Raw genomic sequence first — 19,028 nt, forward strand, 5'->3', positions numbered from 1 at the left:
CTGTTCTTCCTACGCTCCAATCAGTTGACCTGACCACATCCTTGTCAAAGTAAACATCTCTCTGGCTGCTATTGGAGAACCACCTCAGCATTGTCAAGTCTGGCATTTCACTCAGGCCAACTGGCAGGGTCTTCAAGCAGCCGTCAAACTTCTAGACTGGTCTCCCATCTCTACTTTCTTCAACATAAACTCGTCCTGGGAATTCTTTCAAAGAAATTTGCTCTCCCTCATGCACAGATTTATCCCATCTCGTCTTCAGTTGTCCTACCCTTCCTCCTGCCCATGGTACACCACTGAAGCTTGTGGTGAGGCAGTTGTCCTGAAACAACTTGCCTTTGCCTCATGGAAGACAAATCCAACTGAAGGCAATATCAGTTCCTTCCACAAAGCTCGGAACAAGTGTGTATCTACCCTCAGTAGAGCCAGAAAATAACAACTTTCCAATCTCAAGTCTGAACTCTCAAACCTGTCTCCGTCCTCCAAATCATGCTGGCATCTAGTTAAGTCTGTTTCTAGTGTATGTTTCCCTTCCATCCCCTCCCTTCCCTCAAATGGCCACACAGCTGACACTGCACATGAAAAGGCTGAATGCCTAAACTCTGGGTTTGCTTCTAAATCTTGTATCCCAAACCCATCGCTTTCTGCACCCACCTTACCCAGTCACACTCTGCTGTTCAGGGACTCTGTCATTTTGTCCTGACAAGGTGGAGAGCTTGCTGTCAAACCTTGACTGATTCTGCAATCGGTCCAGATGGCATCAGCCCATGTGTCCTGTCAACCTGCTCTAATGTTCCTGCTCACCCTCTCTCTGTTAGATTCACCCTCTCATTTGCTCAAGGTCATCTGCCTTCTGCTTGGAAATCAGCAAACATTATTGCTCTGCATAAAAAGGTGCAAAAACAGATCCTTGCAACGACAGACCAATCAGCCTTCTCCCAATCATCAGCAAGATTATGGAATCCATCATCGCTTCAGACATTAAATCCTTCCTCTTCTCCAATGGCTTGATTTCCTATCATCAATTTGGATTCAGACCTGGTCACTCTACCCTGGACTTTCTGCTCCTGCTTTCCTAACAATGGATGGAGGTCCTCAATGCCAGAAGTGAGATGAACGCCATCTCCCTAGACATATTGTGTGCTTTCAATAGGGTCTGGCACCCGCCCTGCTCACCAAACTCTCTTCCTATGATATCCAAGGCAATCTCCACTCATGGCTCACAGACTTCCTCTCCTGTTGCGGTCAACATGTGGCCCTTAATGGAATTCTCTCGTCCCCTCTTCCTGTCCAGACTGGAGTTCCTCAAGGCAGTGTTCTGGGCCCTGTTCTTTTTCTGGTTTTCATCAATGATCTCTCCGACTCTCTGGAAAATCCTCTTTATCTCTTTGCTGATGACTGCACCCACTGCTGTACCTTCTGTCATCCCTCAAATTGGCAAGCAGCAGCCTCTTCACTCTCTGGAGATCTTGATAAAATCATAAGCTGTTTGGGTCATCTGCAACCTGATGGAGTACTGCTGTCCCCTCCGGGCTGGTGCTCCCTCCTCCCAACTTTCTCGGCTTCATGCTATGTAGACCAACGCAGTTAAGATCATTGGTATCTCCTGCGATGAGGCCTCACTTTGGGTCTCTCACTCTCTCAATGCAGGCAGGTCGGTGGTCTTTCTGTCTCCTGTCATCTCATCTCCAGAGTCGCCACCCCCCCCCGGCTTTGTCTGCCTCCTGTCCTGCCAATATTTCCGCAGGTCGCTCAAGGTCTGCTAGCAACCCCCTTCTGGTAGAACTACCAAAATCAAGAATCACTGCTCACCCTCATTCTTTCATTCCTCTTTTTCCTACCTTTGGAATAAACTCCAACACACTCTTTAATCCCACTTTTCCCTCCAGGTCTTCAAAATAGCTGTTCATCACCATCTCTTGTCTTCCCCCATCCAAAACCATGATCTTTTCTACCCCCGTTAATCCACCCGAAACCGACCCACTTCATGTTCCCTGCTTTCCTTCCTGAAAGTCCCTGTAGTGTCCATCTTGTTTACCCCGTGTACCCTGCCCCATCCCTCTCCCTTCGACAGATCTCATGATGTGTCTCTTCCCTACTGTTTTGTGCTTCCTTCTCCCATCTCTCTTGTCGCCTGCTCCCCTTGTTATATGTCCTGTGTGTTAGCTCTTGTACGAGTCTTGACATTGTATATCAAATAAATAAATAACTAAATAACACCTCAGTCATAACACCTCAGTCATAATACCTCAATCATGAAATGCTCCAGCACATCTTGGTACACAACTGATTAACTCTGTAAATTACTAATGTAAATATACAATAGTTTTAACTGTAGCATTTTTGCCTGGACAGGCTTGGTGTGAAGCTCTTTAAAGATGAGTGACACTGTGGATTGTGAACAGCCGATTTGTCTGCCGAAATCTGACGATAAATTTCCATCATTGGCATGTGCCTTGACTGCTGCTTTCTTCATTTTATAGATATCGTGCTTCCTTCCAATGGCTTGACACATTTGCACAGTACTTGTATAATTATCAGGTCAGGCCAGATTAGATCTGTGACTTTCTCCAGGTACCATGTAAACATGTGCGAACCTGTTTCATGGTCAGGTTGTCGGCGACTAAACCATCTCCCCCACCAGGTTTCCTGGTGAGGAGGCTGCATGATATGGACACCCAGCAGGACTAAAAACAAAATCTGTCAAACGGCGGAGGATCTCCTTGTGAGCCAACAGTCATCCACATTGAGTACCCAACTGCGTCTGCGGATATCCTCCTGCAGTTGTTACTTTTTTAAGAAGGTTAGTGATGGGTTTGCACTCCGGCCACCGTAAAACCCTTCACTCCGCAAAACACAAAAACGAAAAGAAATCTGAAAATCCACTCCATGGGAGTACCTGCTGTGCAGCTGCCATCCGCAGGGCAGCTCACCAGATGACGGGATTAGGGCAAAGCCTTTGCGACCCCCACTCTTTGATGTTCGGAGGAAAACCACGGAATAACCTTCCCAGGTCAGATTGCAGTAGTGTGTGTCAGGGTGGTGCTGAGGTGTGGTCTGCCAGACGGTGGTCTCCTTAGGTTAACCTGAGGTGGTCCCTTTGGGTGGGTGCCTGGAATGTCCTATCCCGAAGAGAGGATGACTACCTGTTTCTGTTATCATCTGAGCTCACGCGTTTGAACATTGGTATTGCAGCACTCTTTGAAGTCCGAAGACCGGATAGTGGCGACATTATGGCGGGTGGTTACGCCTACTATTGGTCTGGCCACTCTGATGGTTTCCATGCCCAAGCAGTTGCTGTAGTTGTGTCCAATAAGCTGACTCCAATGATAATTGAGGTAACACCGGTCAACGAGCATATTATGAGACAAAGGATTCGTCACTCCTTGGGTGTGGTTTCCCTGGTCTCTGTTTATGCTCCAACTGAGGTGAGTGATCTCACCATGAAGGATGTAGTCTATGCCACGCTCGAGTCTGTGGTTGATCAGTGCCCAAGGCGAGTTACTCTTCTAGTCTTGGGGGATTTCAATGCATTGACTGGAACTGATAGGGATGGTTATGAGACAGGTGTTGGTCCCCATGGGTCTGGAACTGTGAACCAGAAAAGCACTAAGTTCCTTGACTTTGCAAGAAGTCAAGAACTTATGGTGGCAGGTTCATGGTTTCAGTGCCCATAGGCTCATCGCTGGACTTGGTATGCCAACGCTGGCAGTGTGGCAAAGGAGATTGACCATATGCTCGTTGAAGGTCGCTGGAGGATGATCCAGAACTGCAGGGTCTTCTGGAGTGCTCAGTTGCTCAATACTGACCACAAGCTTGTTGAAGCAAAATCTAAAGTTGCAGCTTAAATCCAGGAGAATAGTACCATCCCAGCCTAGGCTGGATGTTGGCAAGCTCAAGGATGAGAGGGTAGCTGAGGAGTTTGTGAACAAGCTGAGTGAAGATTTGGGGGGTCTTGGTGCTTTGGGGGATCCTGAAGAGTTGTGGAGTGCCTTCAAGACCACCGACCTTGATGTTGCCGGTCGATGTCTTGGAACTCACCTTAGGGCGGAGAAGAATTTTGTCTCTCAAGGGACATTGGATACCATTGACCAGTCATGGGCCAGACTTAATAGCAGAGTTGAGCTGTTCAGGGAATTGAGGCGTAAAACTACGTGCGCTGAGGGTGGACAAGGAGGCCTATATGCGAGGAATCTGTGAGGGGGCAGAGCATCACCTGTGGTCAAGTGATTCTCGTCCTGCTTCCAGGGGAATCTGCGCATTGTCTTCTTCCAAGCCCATCCCTCAGTGTACTGTAGTTAGAGTGGAGGGTAGTAGGCTCTTGACAGAGGAGTTGGAAGTGAATGCCCGCTGGGCCGGTTACTTTGAGCGGCTGTACCAGGCTGATCCACGAGCTGTTGAGTTGGACATCAGGGGTGTGACTATCCCTATTGCTGACCCTCTAATCAACTATGGTCCACCTTCGATTGTGTAACCACAGGCTGTGGTGAACCGGTTGAAATGGGGTAAAGCTCCTGGGATCTGTGGCATCCATGCTGAACTTCTCAAGGCTGGTGGAAATGCTGTACTCGTGTCTTTGCATGCAGTTCTGTGCTCTGCCTGGAACACAGGCATCATCCAAACTGACCAGAAGAGGGGCCTTTTTCCCCTCTCTGGAAATAGAAGGGTGATCGCCAAGACTGCAATAACTACCGAGGGGTGGCGCTGCTCTCAGTGCCGGGCAAGGTCTTCGCTCGGATAATTATTGACAGGGTTCGCCACCATCTGCTTGAGCAACAGCGTCCAGAGCAGTCAGGCTTTATACCAAAGAGGTCAATGATTGACCGTATCCTTACCCTTTGAGTCCTTTCCAAACGCAGATGAGAGTTTCAGTCGGGGCTGCTTGCAGCCTTTGTTGATCTCTGTAAAGCATTTGATTCAGTGAATCAGGATGCCCTCTGGAGGATTCTTGGTCTTCGTGGGGTGCCACCAAAACTGATCAATCTGATGTCTGAACTATACTCTGGTACTAAGAGTGCTGTGAGATGTGGTGGTACCATCTCCGACTTATTTCCAGTTGTTACTGAGGTTACTGACGGAGGCCCCTGGAGTACCGGCGGAAAGTGTACGCATCGACTCGCTGCTTCGGCGCATGCTTCCATACCTGACCTGACCTGATCAGAAGACCTTAAAATATTTATAATGAGAATTGAACTGAATTGAGATAAGTATCTCAACATCAATCATCATCTATTTCAATTTTTTGACACAGTAATTTGCTTTTTCTAATATTTTGACACAGGTTTCCAATTTACAATTGGCCATTGATTTTTATCAGAATTAAATTTTTGAGCATCTTTTTACATTTTCCGAGATAGTATTGTTGTGAGAACGGCCAAAGGGTGTAAAGGGTGGAAGATGGACGAATTATGATAAATCTCGATGTGATAAACGCCGAGGGGTAGGGGGTGGGGGAACAGACAGAGAAGTTCCATGGGGAGTACGACAGAATGAACGATATGGGAGAATGATATGAGAGAGCAAAGAGCAGTACAACGGGAGAGCAGTATGGGAGAGCAGCTCCAGGTGGACAGCTGTGGAGACCAAGTGGGCTCATGAAAGCTTGCGTGTGCCTCAAGGAGGAGTTGCGGAGCCCAGACGCGGTGCAGCCTCCCATCTCTCTCCCTCTCTCCTTTCAAAGATAACTATTGCCACCATCACACCACCACCCGGCGCAAGCATCACATGGGGAGAAGGTTTCTTTTCCATTTTGTGACATATCAGTCTGTATTCGTGAGTGTGAGTGACGAGGCTTTAAGATATCAGTTAAGTCGTCAAAGTATCATGGGCACAGGGGTATAGTTTACAATAAGAGAATACTGATCAGTATGTTTGCTTCTTGTACCTCCCACCCCTTTCTTTAATAAACCCTGTTTTTTGTACCACTGGTGTATCGGCTTGGTGCACGGTTCTGATTTGGAAATGTTAATGAATGTCGCAATTAAGACTGCAGCCATTATAAAATTAGTGCAAAAAGCCCTTGTTAGGAGGTTTAAAATGCAGTGGTTTGTCCTCTCACCCCTCATCCTTTGAAACGGAAGAACTGGCTGCAAGCCATCAGACTCGGAGTTTGTGTAAGTCGGAAAACTGAAGTAAAGACCCCTTTGGCTTGCCAGGTGGACAGTGTACGGTCCCGAATAACTATCCGGCGATAAATTACTGACTGGCCGGGTGGAAGATTTGACCTCGAGCCCATCCCACGGCCAACCATAATGGTATTGTTAAATCTTTCTTTAGATGTCAGATGTCAAACAACAACTGAACACTTGATAATATATAATGGATTTATTAAATGCATGGACAGTTCTTGGATAAGGTGTTCTGAAACAGATATTGAGAAGCATAATTCAAACCAAGGACCTTTTACCTGATGCCTGTTGTTCACAATGTAATTGATTCAATTCTGTATTTCTGAGTATCCGAACCTTTGATGATTGCAGGGGATGCTCCGGTATAGCGTGCGATGAAATCGTGGTGACAAAGTTCCAATGCGTACTTCATTTGGTAGAGCAGCTTGGGTGAGTGGGGAGAGTTCATACCAGTATGTACTTGGGGTGGAGGTGTATGAGGAGGAGGAGGAGGAGGAGGAGGAGGAGGAGGAGGAGGAGGAGGAGGAGGAGGAGGAGGAGAGTCAAAAATTCTGCTATACTTGGATTCGTAATAAATAGATGGGGATGAAGTTTACCCTCTTTTGTGAAAGCGGTTTACTAGCGCAGGAGAACTTGGATGCCATTTCAAGTTTGGCGACACAAATGTTCATGTTCACGTAAATGGACTCGAGGCTCGGGTGAAGTAACTCATTCGCTCATGGCAAGAAAGAGTTCATACATACCCTTGTTACATTCTTCGTGTTCTGCATTTTTCAGGTTTCACAAATCACAAGGTTATCCTTTCTGTTTATTAACTTGTCATCACTTTAATCTTAAATAATGTGCAGTGCAGACAATAGACAAGGACAGTAGTTATAAAGATTAATATAAAAAGAACCCATAACACTCTGTTATTGCAATGATGACTTCAGTGTTCCACTCTCAGAACTTGTTACCCTCGCTGAAGGAGAGGAGAGGGTATAACGTTTGGGTTCGTTTGTTAGTTGCAATATCGAAGATTTTCCAAGTATATTGGTTTGTCGATTTTATTGGGTAGTCGATCTATCTACCCTTATTGTCAGGTTTTCCGTCGTTATGTCTGTCTGTCTGTCTGTCTGTCTGTTTGTCTGTCCAGGCCAGTACTCCGTTAATCGTAGGCCGATTTTGACGAAACTGGTGGTAGGTTCATACCATGACCAAGTTGTGCGCGTTTGAGAACCGTTGCTATGGACCCCTCGGTTGCCTAGCAACGGGCCTTTGAAATTTTCAAAAAAATCTAAAAAAATCTAAATATCGAAATTCAAAAATCAAACTATGATCGTTTGAGGGCAACATATTCAGCCTCCTTGAGAAAAAAATTCAGCCCGCTCCCATGAAAACTGTCGGAGAAGATCGACTTTGAATGAACCCTGGTCGAAAAAAATTAAAAAACGAAGTTCGTTATATCTCAGATACTATGAGTTAGACATACATGAAACTGGTATGGTAGGTTCATGGTATGTCCTAGTTATGTGTGAGAAAGAACCGTTGCTATGGACGCTTTTGTTGGCTAGTAACGGCTGAAAAACGACTAAATTTGACTTGATCGACTACCCATGTCCGTCTACCGGCTTGTTAGTCTGTCTGTCTGTTTATTGCCTACAGATCACAATTTTAAACCGATCTTCACGAAACTTCACCACATGGTAGAGTTTGTCATAAGGAAGAAGCCTATTGTTTTTTATTTTATTATTATTTTTTTTTTGTATACCTTGGTCGGATATTTTGTATACCTTTTGTATACCTTGTATAGCCTGGAGGGAAGAATGGGAAAGAATAGAGTGAGGAAGTTTATTCCAAAGGCGGGAAAAAAGAGGAATGAAAGAGTGAAGATGAGCAGTGATTCGTGATTTCGGTAGTTTTACCAGAAGGGGGTTGTTGGCGGACCTTGAGCGCCCTGTGGAAATGTGGTGGGGACAAATCGCAGAGAGAGAAGGGGGGGCAAGGCTGGAGAGGAGTCGGTAGAAGACAGAAAGCCCACCGACCAACCTGCGGTGATTGAGTGAGAGGCCCAAAGACTCAGCTTCATTGCGGGAGATGCCGATGATCTTAAATGCCCTGGTTTCGACAGCGTGAAGCCGAGAGAGGTGGGAGGCAGGAGCACCAGCCCAGAGGGGAGAGCAGTACTCCATCAGGCTACGGACAAAAGCTTTGTAAGTGGTCAGGAGCTCAAGAGGGCCGAGGAAGGACTTAGCACGACGGAAGATTCCCAGTCGGCGACTGGCTTTTGAGGCGAGGTTGGAAATGTGACTTTCCCAGGAAAGGTCATGGCAGATAGCGAGACCCAGAAGCTTGAAAGAAAAGACTTCTTCCAGAGGATTGTTGAGAAAGTGGATGGGGGGGTTTTCTAAACGGTCCTTTCGAAGAGACATAGTGAGAGTGTGAGATTTGTCTGGATTGAAAGACATGTTCCACGTGTTGGACCAGTTTGTGATTTTATCCAGATCTGCAGTGAGCGAAGAAGCTGCTGCTTGCCGGTCTGAGGGATGACAGATGGTACGGCAGAGGGTGGAGTCGTCGGCAAAGAGAAATAGCGGATTTTCCAGAGAGTCCGAGAGATCATTGATGAAAACCAGAAAAAGAACAGGGCCCAGAACGCTACCTTGAGGAACTCCAGCCTGCACAGGAAGAGGGGATGAAAGAACTCCATTTAGGGCCACACGTTGACTGCGACAGGAGAGGAAGTCTGCGAGCCATGAGTGGAGATGGCCTTGAATACCATGGGAAGAGAGTTTGGTGAGTAGTGCAGGGTGGCAGACTGTGTCAAAAGCACGTGATATGGCCAGGGATACGGCTCGGATTTCCTGTCTGGCATTGAGGAACCTCCATCCATTGATGGGAGAGCAGAAGCAGCATATCCAGGGTAGAGTGACCTTGTCTGAAACCAAATTGATGATTGGAAATCAAGCCATTGGAGAAGAGGAAGGATTTCATATCTGAAGTGATGATGGATTCCATAACCTTGCTGATGATTGGGAGAAGGCTGATTGGTCTGTAGTTACAGGGATCTGTTTTTGCACCTTTTTTATGCAGGGCAGTGATGTTAGCGGATTTCCAAGCAGATGGCAGATGACCTTGGGCAAATGAGAGGGTGAATAGAACAGAGAGAGGGTGAGCAAGAGCAGAAGAGAAGGCTTTGAGGACACGTGGGCTGAAGCCGTCTGGACTGGTTGCAGAATCTGACTCGAGGTTTGAAAGCAAGCTCTCCACCTTGTCAGGAGAAAAGGATACAGAGTCCAGGGACAGTTGGGTGCGACTGGGTAAAGTGGGTAGAGATAGTGATGGGTTTAGGACACAAGATTTAGCTGCAAAGACCGAGTTTAGACATTCAGCTTTATCACGTGTGGAATCAGCAGTGCGGCCATATGAGGTAAGGGAGGGGATGGAGGGGGAACATACACCAGAAACAGATTTGATTAAACGCCACCAGGATTTTGAGGAGGGAGAGAGGTTTGAGAGTTCAGACTTGAGATGAGAAAGATGTTGTTTTCTGGCTCTCCTGAGGGTAGATACACACTTGTTCCGAGCTTTGTGGAAGGAACTGAGATTGCCCTCAGTTGGGTTTGCTTTCCATAAGGCAAAGGCAAAGGCCAAAGGTCAACAACTAAGGTGAGATTTCTAAAATCCTCAATTTTCATCTGATTGACTTGAAATTTGAAGAGGATTTATATTTGAGGTCACTGAATTCAACGAGCCAATTATATTTGAGGTCAACATTGGTCCAGGGTGAACAACTAAGGTGGTATTTCTAAAATCCTCAATTTTCATCCCATTGACTTGAAATTTGAAAAGGATTTGCATTTTGGTCATCGAAGTCAACCACCAATGATTTTTGAGTTCAAATTTATTTTATGGATTTTACAAGTATCATGCTCTGCATGACATCTTCTTCTTGTTTGTTTGTTTGTTTGTTTGTTTGTCTGTCGTTTGTTCACACAGAACTTTCGTGTTTTTCTCTGCAACCGCTCGACGGATTGACGAAATTTTCACCATTGGTGTGATGATACATGTAGACAATACGTTTTAATGATGATTACGATGTGATAGGTCACGTGGTGTGGCAGCCATGTTGGAAAAACAGAAAAACTTTGGACCTCTGTATCTCTAAAACCGCACCAACGAAAAAATTGAAACTTGGCACATGGCAAACACTCCTCATGGGGAATGTGTGATTTTTTATGACGTCATAGGTGCCTTCATTATGACGTCATAATTGTATATGTAGAACGCTACATCTGATCAGTATGAAAATTTTTGAGCGTCATTTAGGGATACCACAGAGTTGGTATCAAAGCCACCCAATGCTCGCCTGTTTATACATTTATCGTTTTTAAAAGACTAGTCTAATCTTATATTTTTTAAAGCATTGCAGTGAAGTCTGATCCAAATAATTTTAAAGCAATACATGTATTTGTATATTGTAATCAGTAAAAAATAGTGTGGTAGATAATAACATTAGAAAGGAAAAAACTAACGTTGATGTGCTTCAAAAAAGTTAAGTTCAAAACAGGTCATAAATTAAATAAACCAATGTCACCCGCAGGGTGACCCGTATCTTGCCAAAAGGTGACCACATGTGACTTCTTTAAGGTCACACTGAGGTGAACAGAGCTGCTATCCACCAAGAGCGACTCCTTGAGGAATATCTGCCTACGAGAGATTCCAATGAGAATCGTTCTACAGAGTAACCATGAAAAATATGTTTGCCTCATAACGTCACCAAATGACGTCATAACGTCTCAAGCTTGACATATCTAGAAAGCACTCATCGAGGTGTTCAATTTGAGGTACTACACGAAATGGTTCCTAAAACTAGAAAATTTGACCTTGGGGTCAAATATGTTTGACCTTCGGCGCTAACCATGAAGGTCAAGGCCAATCGCCACCAAAAATTAATCAGCTGAGCGCCACACCATGAACTATATTCCCATGAAGTTTGAAGACGATCTGATCAAAATTACTCAAAAAATAAGGGTTTCGTCGACTCCCCTGATTTGCGACAAAGTGACCTTGACCTTTGACCTTGACCTTCAAAATTGTATGCGCTGAAAGGGACCTCTATAGGCCTCTGATATGCGGCTTCAAAAATTTCCAATGATAACTGTGCTCTGCAGAGTGATTTATACGTGATTACAGACAAAAAAAAAAAACATATGAAGGTCAAGGCCAATCGCCACCAAAAATTAATCAGCTGAGCGCCAGACCATGAACTATATTCCCATGAAGTTTGAAGACGATCCGATCAAAATTACTCAAAAAATAAGGGTTTCGTCGACTCCCCTGATTTGCGACAGTGACCTTGACCTTTGACCTTGACCTTCAAAATTTTATGCGCTGAAAGGGACCTCTTGGCCTCTGATATGCGAAGTTATAAAAATTTTCAATGATAACTGTGCTCTGCAGAATTTTTTATACGTGATTACAGACAAACAAAAAAAAAAAAAAAAAAACATACAAGCTGACTAAAGGCCCGGTCACACCTTGACGTTTTAGCCAGCGATGGCAACGTATTAAAATGTATGTAAAACGCTGGCTGACGTTGAACTTTTAATGTTTTTTTTTTAAGATTCGGACGTATTCATAACGAGTTGGTCGTATGCATAACATATTAGTAATGGACACAGAACGTTTCGTTGTGTTATAGATAACTTATACCAACGAATGCTGAACCTGTTGTCGGCCTACACAACCGATGCCCAACGATAGTCTAACTTCGGCAGAGCGCGTTGCACGCATCGCCGACGATGTCGTGACGTAGCCTATTAAAAGGCTGACGCACAACGATTCGAATCATAACTGCCGTAGAAATGGAAGTGTCAACATCGCGGTCACACCTTGGCGATCTTGCCAGCGTATGCCAACCTAAGAAAAATGTGTCTAAAACGTTGGGGCACGTCAAATACGGTATGAGTAAGTTTGGTATACGTGAGTAGAACGCTAAAGCACGCTATCATACGTCGTAGTAAGTAGAGTACGTCAAGAAATTTTAAACATGTTCAAAATTTTACGATGTACTCGGCGTATGACACACGTTCCGCATGCGATGGGGATAGGTTGTACACACGATATGTGGACGCTTACACACGTCCACAAAGGCTACTTATAAGCAACTCATAAGTCGAAACACGTCGCGGTAATGTCTTTTTTACGCGAAACTTATTTCTAACTTATGTTTGACGTGCTTTGAACCAATTCTTTACGTAGTCCCAACACACATCGACGTATGTAGACGTATTCCAATGACGTCTTCCGGTCGACAAAAAAAAAAAATGAATGTGTTTCTAGGTTACAACTGCCATATAAAGACGTGTTCCCAGCGGTTTTGGGAATTGGTATATAAAAATGCTGCTCATAAAAGGGGAACCCAACAGTGTTTTCGAGTCCTTTTTGAGTCGATGTCCATGTCAGCAGTAACAGTATCAGTATCAGTATCAGTATCAGTATTAGTATTAGTTTGTTCATGTTGGCAGTAGTAGGTGAGTGTGAGGGGGAGGGTGTGGGTTATGATGGATCCTCCTTGCGTCCGCGTGTCCACGGGTAGGTTCATAGGCTGCCACTCAACGATTTAAATGGCTGCATCTCCACTATTGAAAGTAGACGCTTGCGCTCAACAATTGGATTTTTTTTACACTCAACGACTTTTAAACGGTACCACTCAGCTAGTTTCATTGTTTACAATGAACGATTTAAATTGCTGTCACTCGCCTTTGTTTTTTGACGCTGGGGTTTTGAAATTTGAAGCGTTTCTTCTGAACGTGTTAAAACGCTCAAACTCGACTATTTTAAATAGACGCTGCCGATGGACAATTGGAATCATAGCCAAGCTAGACATCGAAGTCTGAACATCCTCGTCATGCTGAAGAAAAGTTTGAAGAATGCTGCAAATAAGTGTCCTGGCCGTGGCCGTGGACGCTGACGCAAGGACGATCCATTATACCGACGTCTTTCAGCCTATGAGTAACTTAAAAGTAACGTCTGTCGATGTGTGGCAACGATCGCGTAACGTGCCAACAACACGTTAATCATAGGTTAGAAATAAGTTTCGGGTACGCTAAACATTACCTCGGCGTGTCTCAACTTATGATTAACTTACAAGTAGCATGTGTTGACGTCTGTCAACGATCGCAGACCGTGCATACAACTTGTGGCCAGCGTAGCGGAACGTGTGAGTCATACGCCGGCATACGTCGTGAAATTTCAAGCATGAAAAAATTTGAGGACAACCGAAAAGTACAACGTTTAAAGCCAACATACAACGACGTATGGCAGTGTTTTTCAGTGTGCTCTCAATGTTATCAAAACTTACCCATAACGTATTCAACGTGTGCCAGCGTTTTAGAAAAAAAATTCAAAAATCGGCATACGTTGGCTAAAACGTCAAGGTGTGACCGGGCCTTTACATATCTTGCAAAAACTTCGTTTTGGCAAGATAAAAATATTGAAATTATTTTTTATTTTGAACTTCACTGCATCAATTATATACCCCAAAGGAACCTCCATGCCAAATATCAGCATCCTAGTACACATATTAAATGAGTGAAGTCTGATCTAAATAATTTAAAAGTAATATATGTATTTGTATATTGTAATCAGTAAAAATTAGTGTGGTAGATTAAAAACATTAGAAAGGAAAAAACTAACGTTGATGTGCTACAAAAAAGTTAAGTTCAAAACAGGTCAAAAATTAAAAAATATATTGAAATTCTTTTTTTATTTCAACTTCACTACATCAATAATATACCCCAAAGAAACCTCCATGCCAAATATCAGCATCCTTGTACACATATTAAATGAATGGCAAGCTTCTAAATAACTTGCACCAAAAACTTTAACATTGATGTGCTACAAAAAAGTTAAGTTCAAAACAGGTCAAAAATTTAAAACATTTGAAATTATTTTTTAATTTCAACTTCACTACATCTACTATATAAATGGCAGTCCTTCTGTCTGTCCGTCTGTTTTTTTTGTAACGAATAAGCTCCTAGACCAGTGAACCGATCTTGATGAAACTTTACACATATATAGAACTAACATTCAGCTCCAGGATGCGCAAAGTGGCTCTCCATAAAAATGAAAAAAAAAATATTTAAAAATATATATTTATGTATATATAAATAAAATAAATAAAATTTCCATTAGAAAAAAAAAGGCTTTCGAATAGTGTGCCGGCGTATTAATCGTAACAAAAGGCTTCATGGTTAAAAACGCTAGGGTTTTTTGAAATACAAAATGTTCGTATTCGTTGACTTTTTAAACATACACATTCTCCTCCTGTTATTTGAATTCTCGAACTGCACGCGCACGGCAACAGCTAACTGCTGATCGATCTGCTCGTGAAAGAGCCAGGCAAGCGGAGTCAGCTGCAGAGAGAGAGAGAGAGAGAGAGAGAGAGAGAGAGAGAGAGAGAGAGAGAGAGAGAGAGAGAGAGAGAGAGAGAGAGTCGTCTTACTGCTGATATATCTGCTCATGAACGAGCCAGGCAAGCAGAGTCGGCTGCAGAGAGAGAGAGCGTCGCCTAAATGCAAATAGAGCGTCACACCGACGGGCGAGAGAAGCACAAAACTCACGTTCCAGCTTTCTAGGTCCGGGTTTTGGCAGGACATCAAGGACAGTTGCCACTGCTGCTAGAAACATTGAGTGGCTCAAGGCCACCTTCAACTATGACCTATCTGAGGATTATGGTAGCATAAAGCCTTCCTTCCATAAATCTGAGGAATAAAAGAAGCCTTCCCAATTTTCTCCATCTTTCTCCAGGGAAAATTTCCCGGGTGTTACCGGGTACTTCAGCTAGTCAATAATATACCCCAAAGGAATCTCCATGCCAAATATCAGCAACCTCGTACACATATTAAATGAATGGCAAGCTTCTAAATAACTTGCACCAAAAACTTTAACATTTTCACGCTGACACTGACGCTGACGCTCACGCTGACACTCACACTGACGCTCATGCCGGGGGTATCGCTATAGCTCTCTGTTCTTCGAACAGGCGAGCTAAAAATGGTCCACGATTTTTTTTGATTATGTCATCGGTCACATGATTCGGCAGCCATATGTTTTGGGTTTTTTAACCTTCAAAAATCTTCTTCTCTGGCTGGAATGGCTGAACAGATTGAGGCGAAACTTTACACGTATGACCACCTATCCATGAGGAACAAAAGTTTCACACATATGACATCATAGTTCACATGGTTTGGAAGCTATATTGTATTTACCCTAAAACCGATAAAAAAAATATTCTCCAGAATGGATGGACAAATTGAGGGGAAACTACAAACAAGTATTCCCCAAGCCATGCTTGTACAGGGTTGTTAAGGAATAATTGATTGGTCACATGGTTTGGCAGCCATATTGGATTGAAGAAACATATGAAATAATGTTTTCAACGGAACCGCTTAATCAATCGACGTGAAACTTAGCATATATGATCCAGTCATGATGGGAAATACATGTTTTAAATTTCCAATTGATCGGGTGCATGGTCTGACAGCCAGAATTATTTAATTTTTTGATATGGGTTCTTTTTTTTCTTTTTTTTTAATAAGGCTCACTTGGCTGGGCCTGGATAGGTTTGAGGTTAGAGGAGTAGCAGCTGAGATGCGAGTCCTATCCAGATTCTTCCTGATGATGTCATCTTTGCTTTTTGCTTGTTTGGGTTCCTACTGATTACTCCAGTGCAGGACTGTACCTATTTGGTCTTCAATTTGATTTGAATTGAATTTATTTAAATCCCATTCTAAATTCAATTGAGTAATAAAAAAACGCCATGGGTCAGGTGTCCAATCAAAGCAGGGTTGCATCAAAGCGGGATGTTTTGGTAGCCCGTCATCACTACTTGCAGTTACAAAGTGGAAGTTCTAATTATGTCTCATTAATTACGTAACACACCAGTACACAAACACCACACAAAAGAAGTTCTGGTGAGAGTCTGCAGTCTCTGATTGCTCTTTTTCTTGTTTCATAATGCGATGACCATAAGATTTGCATCCAATAGACTGTTTCTACATCGTTAAATTGCTCTGGCCAAGTATTTGTGTAAATTCAAGTCTTCCTTGAACCTTGACACTTGTATAATAAAAAGAGCTCATTAAAGTAAATTTGGTTTTTTTAACCTTCAAAAACCTTCTTCTCTGGCTGGAATGGCTGAACAGATCGAGGCGAAACTTTACACGTATGACCACCTATCCATGAGGAACAAAAGTTTCACACATATGACATCATAGTTATGTTGTGGTGATCGATGTTGGTGGTGAAGGTAATGGTCATTGGGTTCTCAATTCGCATGAATTTGTTTAATAAGTTTGAAAAGGTCACAAATATGATTTAACGGTTTCTAAAAGTGACCTTAAAGCCCCAAGGAGCAAAAGCTGATGAAGGTGGTCAGAAACGACGTCAAGAAAGGTCATAAAGAGAGCGAGCAAAGGATAATTATTTAAACACCTCTGGTCACAGTTTAAATGAGATTCACTGTGCGGTCTCTCACCACCCTTCTTCACTCAGGTGAACCTTTTCCACGATGTTCACATAAAGCTCGCTTCGCCGTGCAGGCCACGATGGCAGCTGCAGCGGCTGCAGCAGTCCAGGAAGAGTCCGAGGGGCGTACTGGTCCAACAGTAATGAAGTGGAAGACCGTTTTGGTCCTCTTCACGCTTGTGCTATCATATCTGGTGGCTGGCGGTGCCGTGTTTCAAGCTCTGGAACAGCATTACGAGGCGAGTCAGCATGCGAAACTGGAACAATCCAAAACGGAATTCCTTCGCAAGCATACGTGTGTGCAGTCGGAAGAACTGGAAGAGCTTTTCAAGGTCTGGTTTCTTTTTATCAGAATTATAACTTAATGCATGCCCATGCACTCCAATGAAAGTTGCACCATCTTGTCCACTTTGATTCCCAACTTACCCTTCACTTTGGTTGGTGATCCTTTGATCTTCAAGCAAATGCGGTCGATGTGTCAGGGAAGGATAGGAACCGAGATCGACATATGAAGTGCAAAAATCGTTTAAGCAGCTTGAGAGTGGAAACTAGAATTCGTTTCTAATCCCGAGGGGAAAGGGGTGGATTAAGCCATTTAAAAATATGTCATAATAGCCTTTATAAGTCTTCTTTTATAGAATGACCTTTCATACATCACATCATCCACAGCAGGGTTCTTAAGTATGAGAGACGCGCAAACGATCTGCTGACAGCAGTCTCTTGACAGTAGTTTCATTCGAAGCATTACAAGCGGTTTCACCATTACAATTAGAGCTAATTAGTGAAACGTCATCTGGAGATTTCCGCTTGGTCGAAGAACTATGCGCAGTTCTCACAGGACACCAGTTCTTAACAGTACAACATCGATGTTAGAGGATTAAAATGGAAGTCAAAAGGTGTTACACACATACATAAGAGGAGGCCACTTGGCTCTTCCTGCCTGTGTGGTACCCATACCTCAGCACTTCTCCCGATACTACATACAGGTAGTGAGTGATCATTATAGAGCAAACAGTCAAGCAGGGCATTTGTGCAGGGTACCAGCACACAATGGACTACTCTTTTCAAAAGAATATCACAGCAGTAATGATGCAGTCAATGACTTCATGTTTGTTAATATAATACGTGTTTGAAAGTTGTTGTGTTGAAGATTTAAGGGAAATTGGTCTCACTAGTTACCTCTACAACCGAAGGTGGACGGAGGTTGTTTCCATGCCTGTATGTCTGTCTGTGAGCAGGATATCTCAGATATCTCAAAAAGTTATGGACGGATTTGGACGAAACTTGGTGGTCAAGTTAGGTGTGTGACAAGGCCGAATTGATTTGATTTTTGTGAAGATCCGCATCTGGATCCGGATACTAGAATTTTTGAATTTTTTCAAGCGATTCTTCATAATTGAGAGATCGGGCCAAAAACGATATAGCATGATATGTCAAAAAGTTGTGGATGGATTATGACAAAACTTGGTGGATGAGTTGGGTAGGTGACAAGAACAAGCCGATGAGATGTTGGTTCAGGTCCGGATCCAGATCCAGCCTATGAGTTGGATACAAAATGTAAATTGTTCAGCCTGGCGGGGGTATGCGCTCGACTGAGTGCCGTTCTGGTTGTGTAGTTGTAATACAAAGAGCTGAACCCACCGGTGCACACAAGGAGACCACGTGATCAATCAACAAATGTAATAGTTCCCCTGCTTGTTAGCAGAATCATCATGCAGCGAGCTGGTGTAGACCGAGAATATTGTTTCACAAAATAGTTGAGCAATTAAAAGTATAAAGATACTCATAGTTATGAGCCTCGCCAGTTCCCGAGTGATTCTTGTAATCGATGTGTGTGTGTCTTCTCATCTTCAACCAGTGAGACCAGGTGCAACCAGGTGACAGCTAGCTATGTGCCCCGCAGAAGAAACACTTTGGTGATGGCGGAATCATTTTGAAACTGTTCTAAATGTGAAAAGCTCCTTTATGGAGGATCCGTTCAATCGGTGCATCAACATTAAGTGAGAGATGACATTTGTGAGCCACCTACGAAAACCGAAATACTTGAGGCACTCAGAGGATTAAACGGAACAAACCTGGTGGCAAAAAATGCAATCCAGTTAGAGATGGTGAAGTACTTCGCCTTATTCATTCATACACAGCACAACGTTGCGGGATAGCATCATTGCTTGGGGGTGTAGCTGTGCCGCTGATGCAATGCCCTGTATTGGTTAGGGCAGAATTTGTAATTTGGCCATGGGACCAGCAAGAGCTCACCCTCTCTTCACGAAGGACACCATGGGATATTTCACATCTACCAACTAATGCCAGCAGATAGGACACCCGTTTCCCGTTCATCCGAGGGATGTCACACAAACTGATGGATCACTTGCCTCTGAAACACTGCAGTGA

General features: G+C 43.7%; 1 protein-coding gene across 4 annotated transcripts in view; it reads left to right on the forward strand.

Annotated features, from left to right (window-relative positions):
• Positions 1-19,028, forward strand: part of LOC147014824 (potassium channel subfamily K member 2-like) — a 79,655-nt gene that overhangs the window by 10,564 nt on the left and 50,063 nt on the right. For all 4 annotated transcript variants that reach the window (XM_085853132.1, XM_085853133.1, XM_085853129.1 and 1 more), the window contains one exon: positions 16,665-16,969. In XM_085853132.1, coding sequence (XP_085709258.1) covers positions 16,718-16,969 — 252 coding nt within the window. In that variant the 5' untranslated portion in view covers positions 16,665-16,717. The remainder of the gene's footprint in view (positions 1-16,664; positions 16,970-19,028) is intronic.

This window comes from Eptatretus burgeri, chromosome 13, assembly GCF_056783735.1.
Source record: "Eptatretus burgeri isolate ZD-2024b chromosome 13, Ebu_testis_v1, whole genome shotgun sequence".
NCBI classification, from domain to species: Eukaryota; Metazoa; Chordata; class Myxini; order Myxiniformes; family Myxinidae; genus Eptatretus; species Eptatretus burgeri.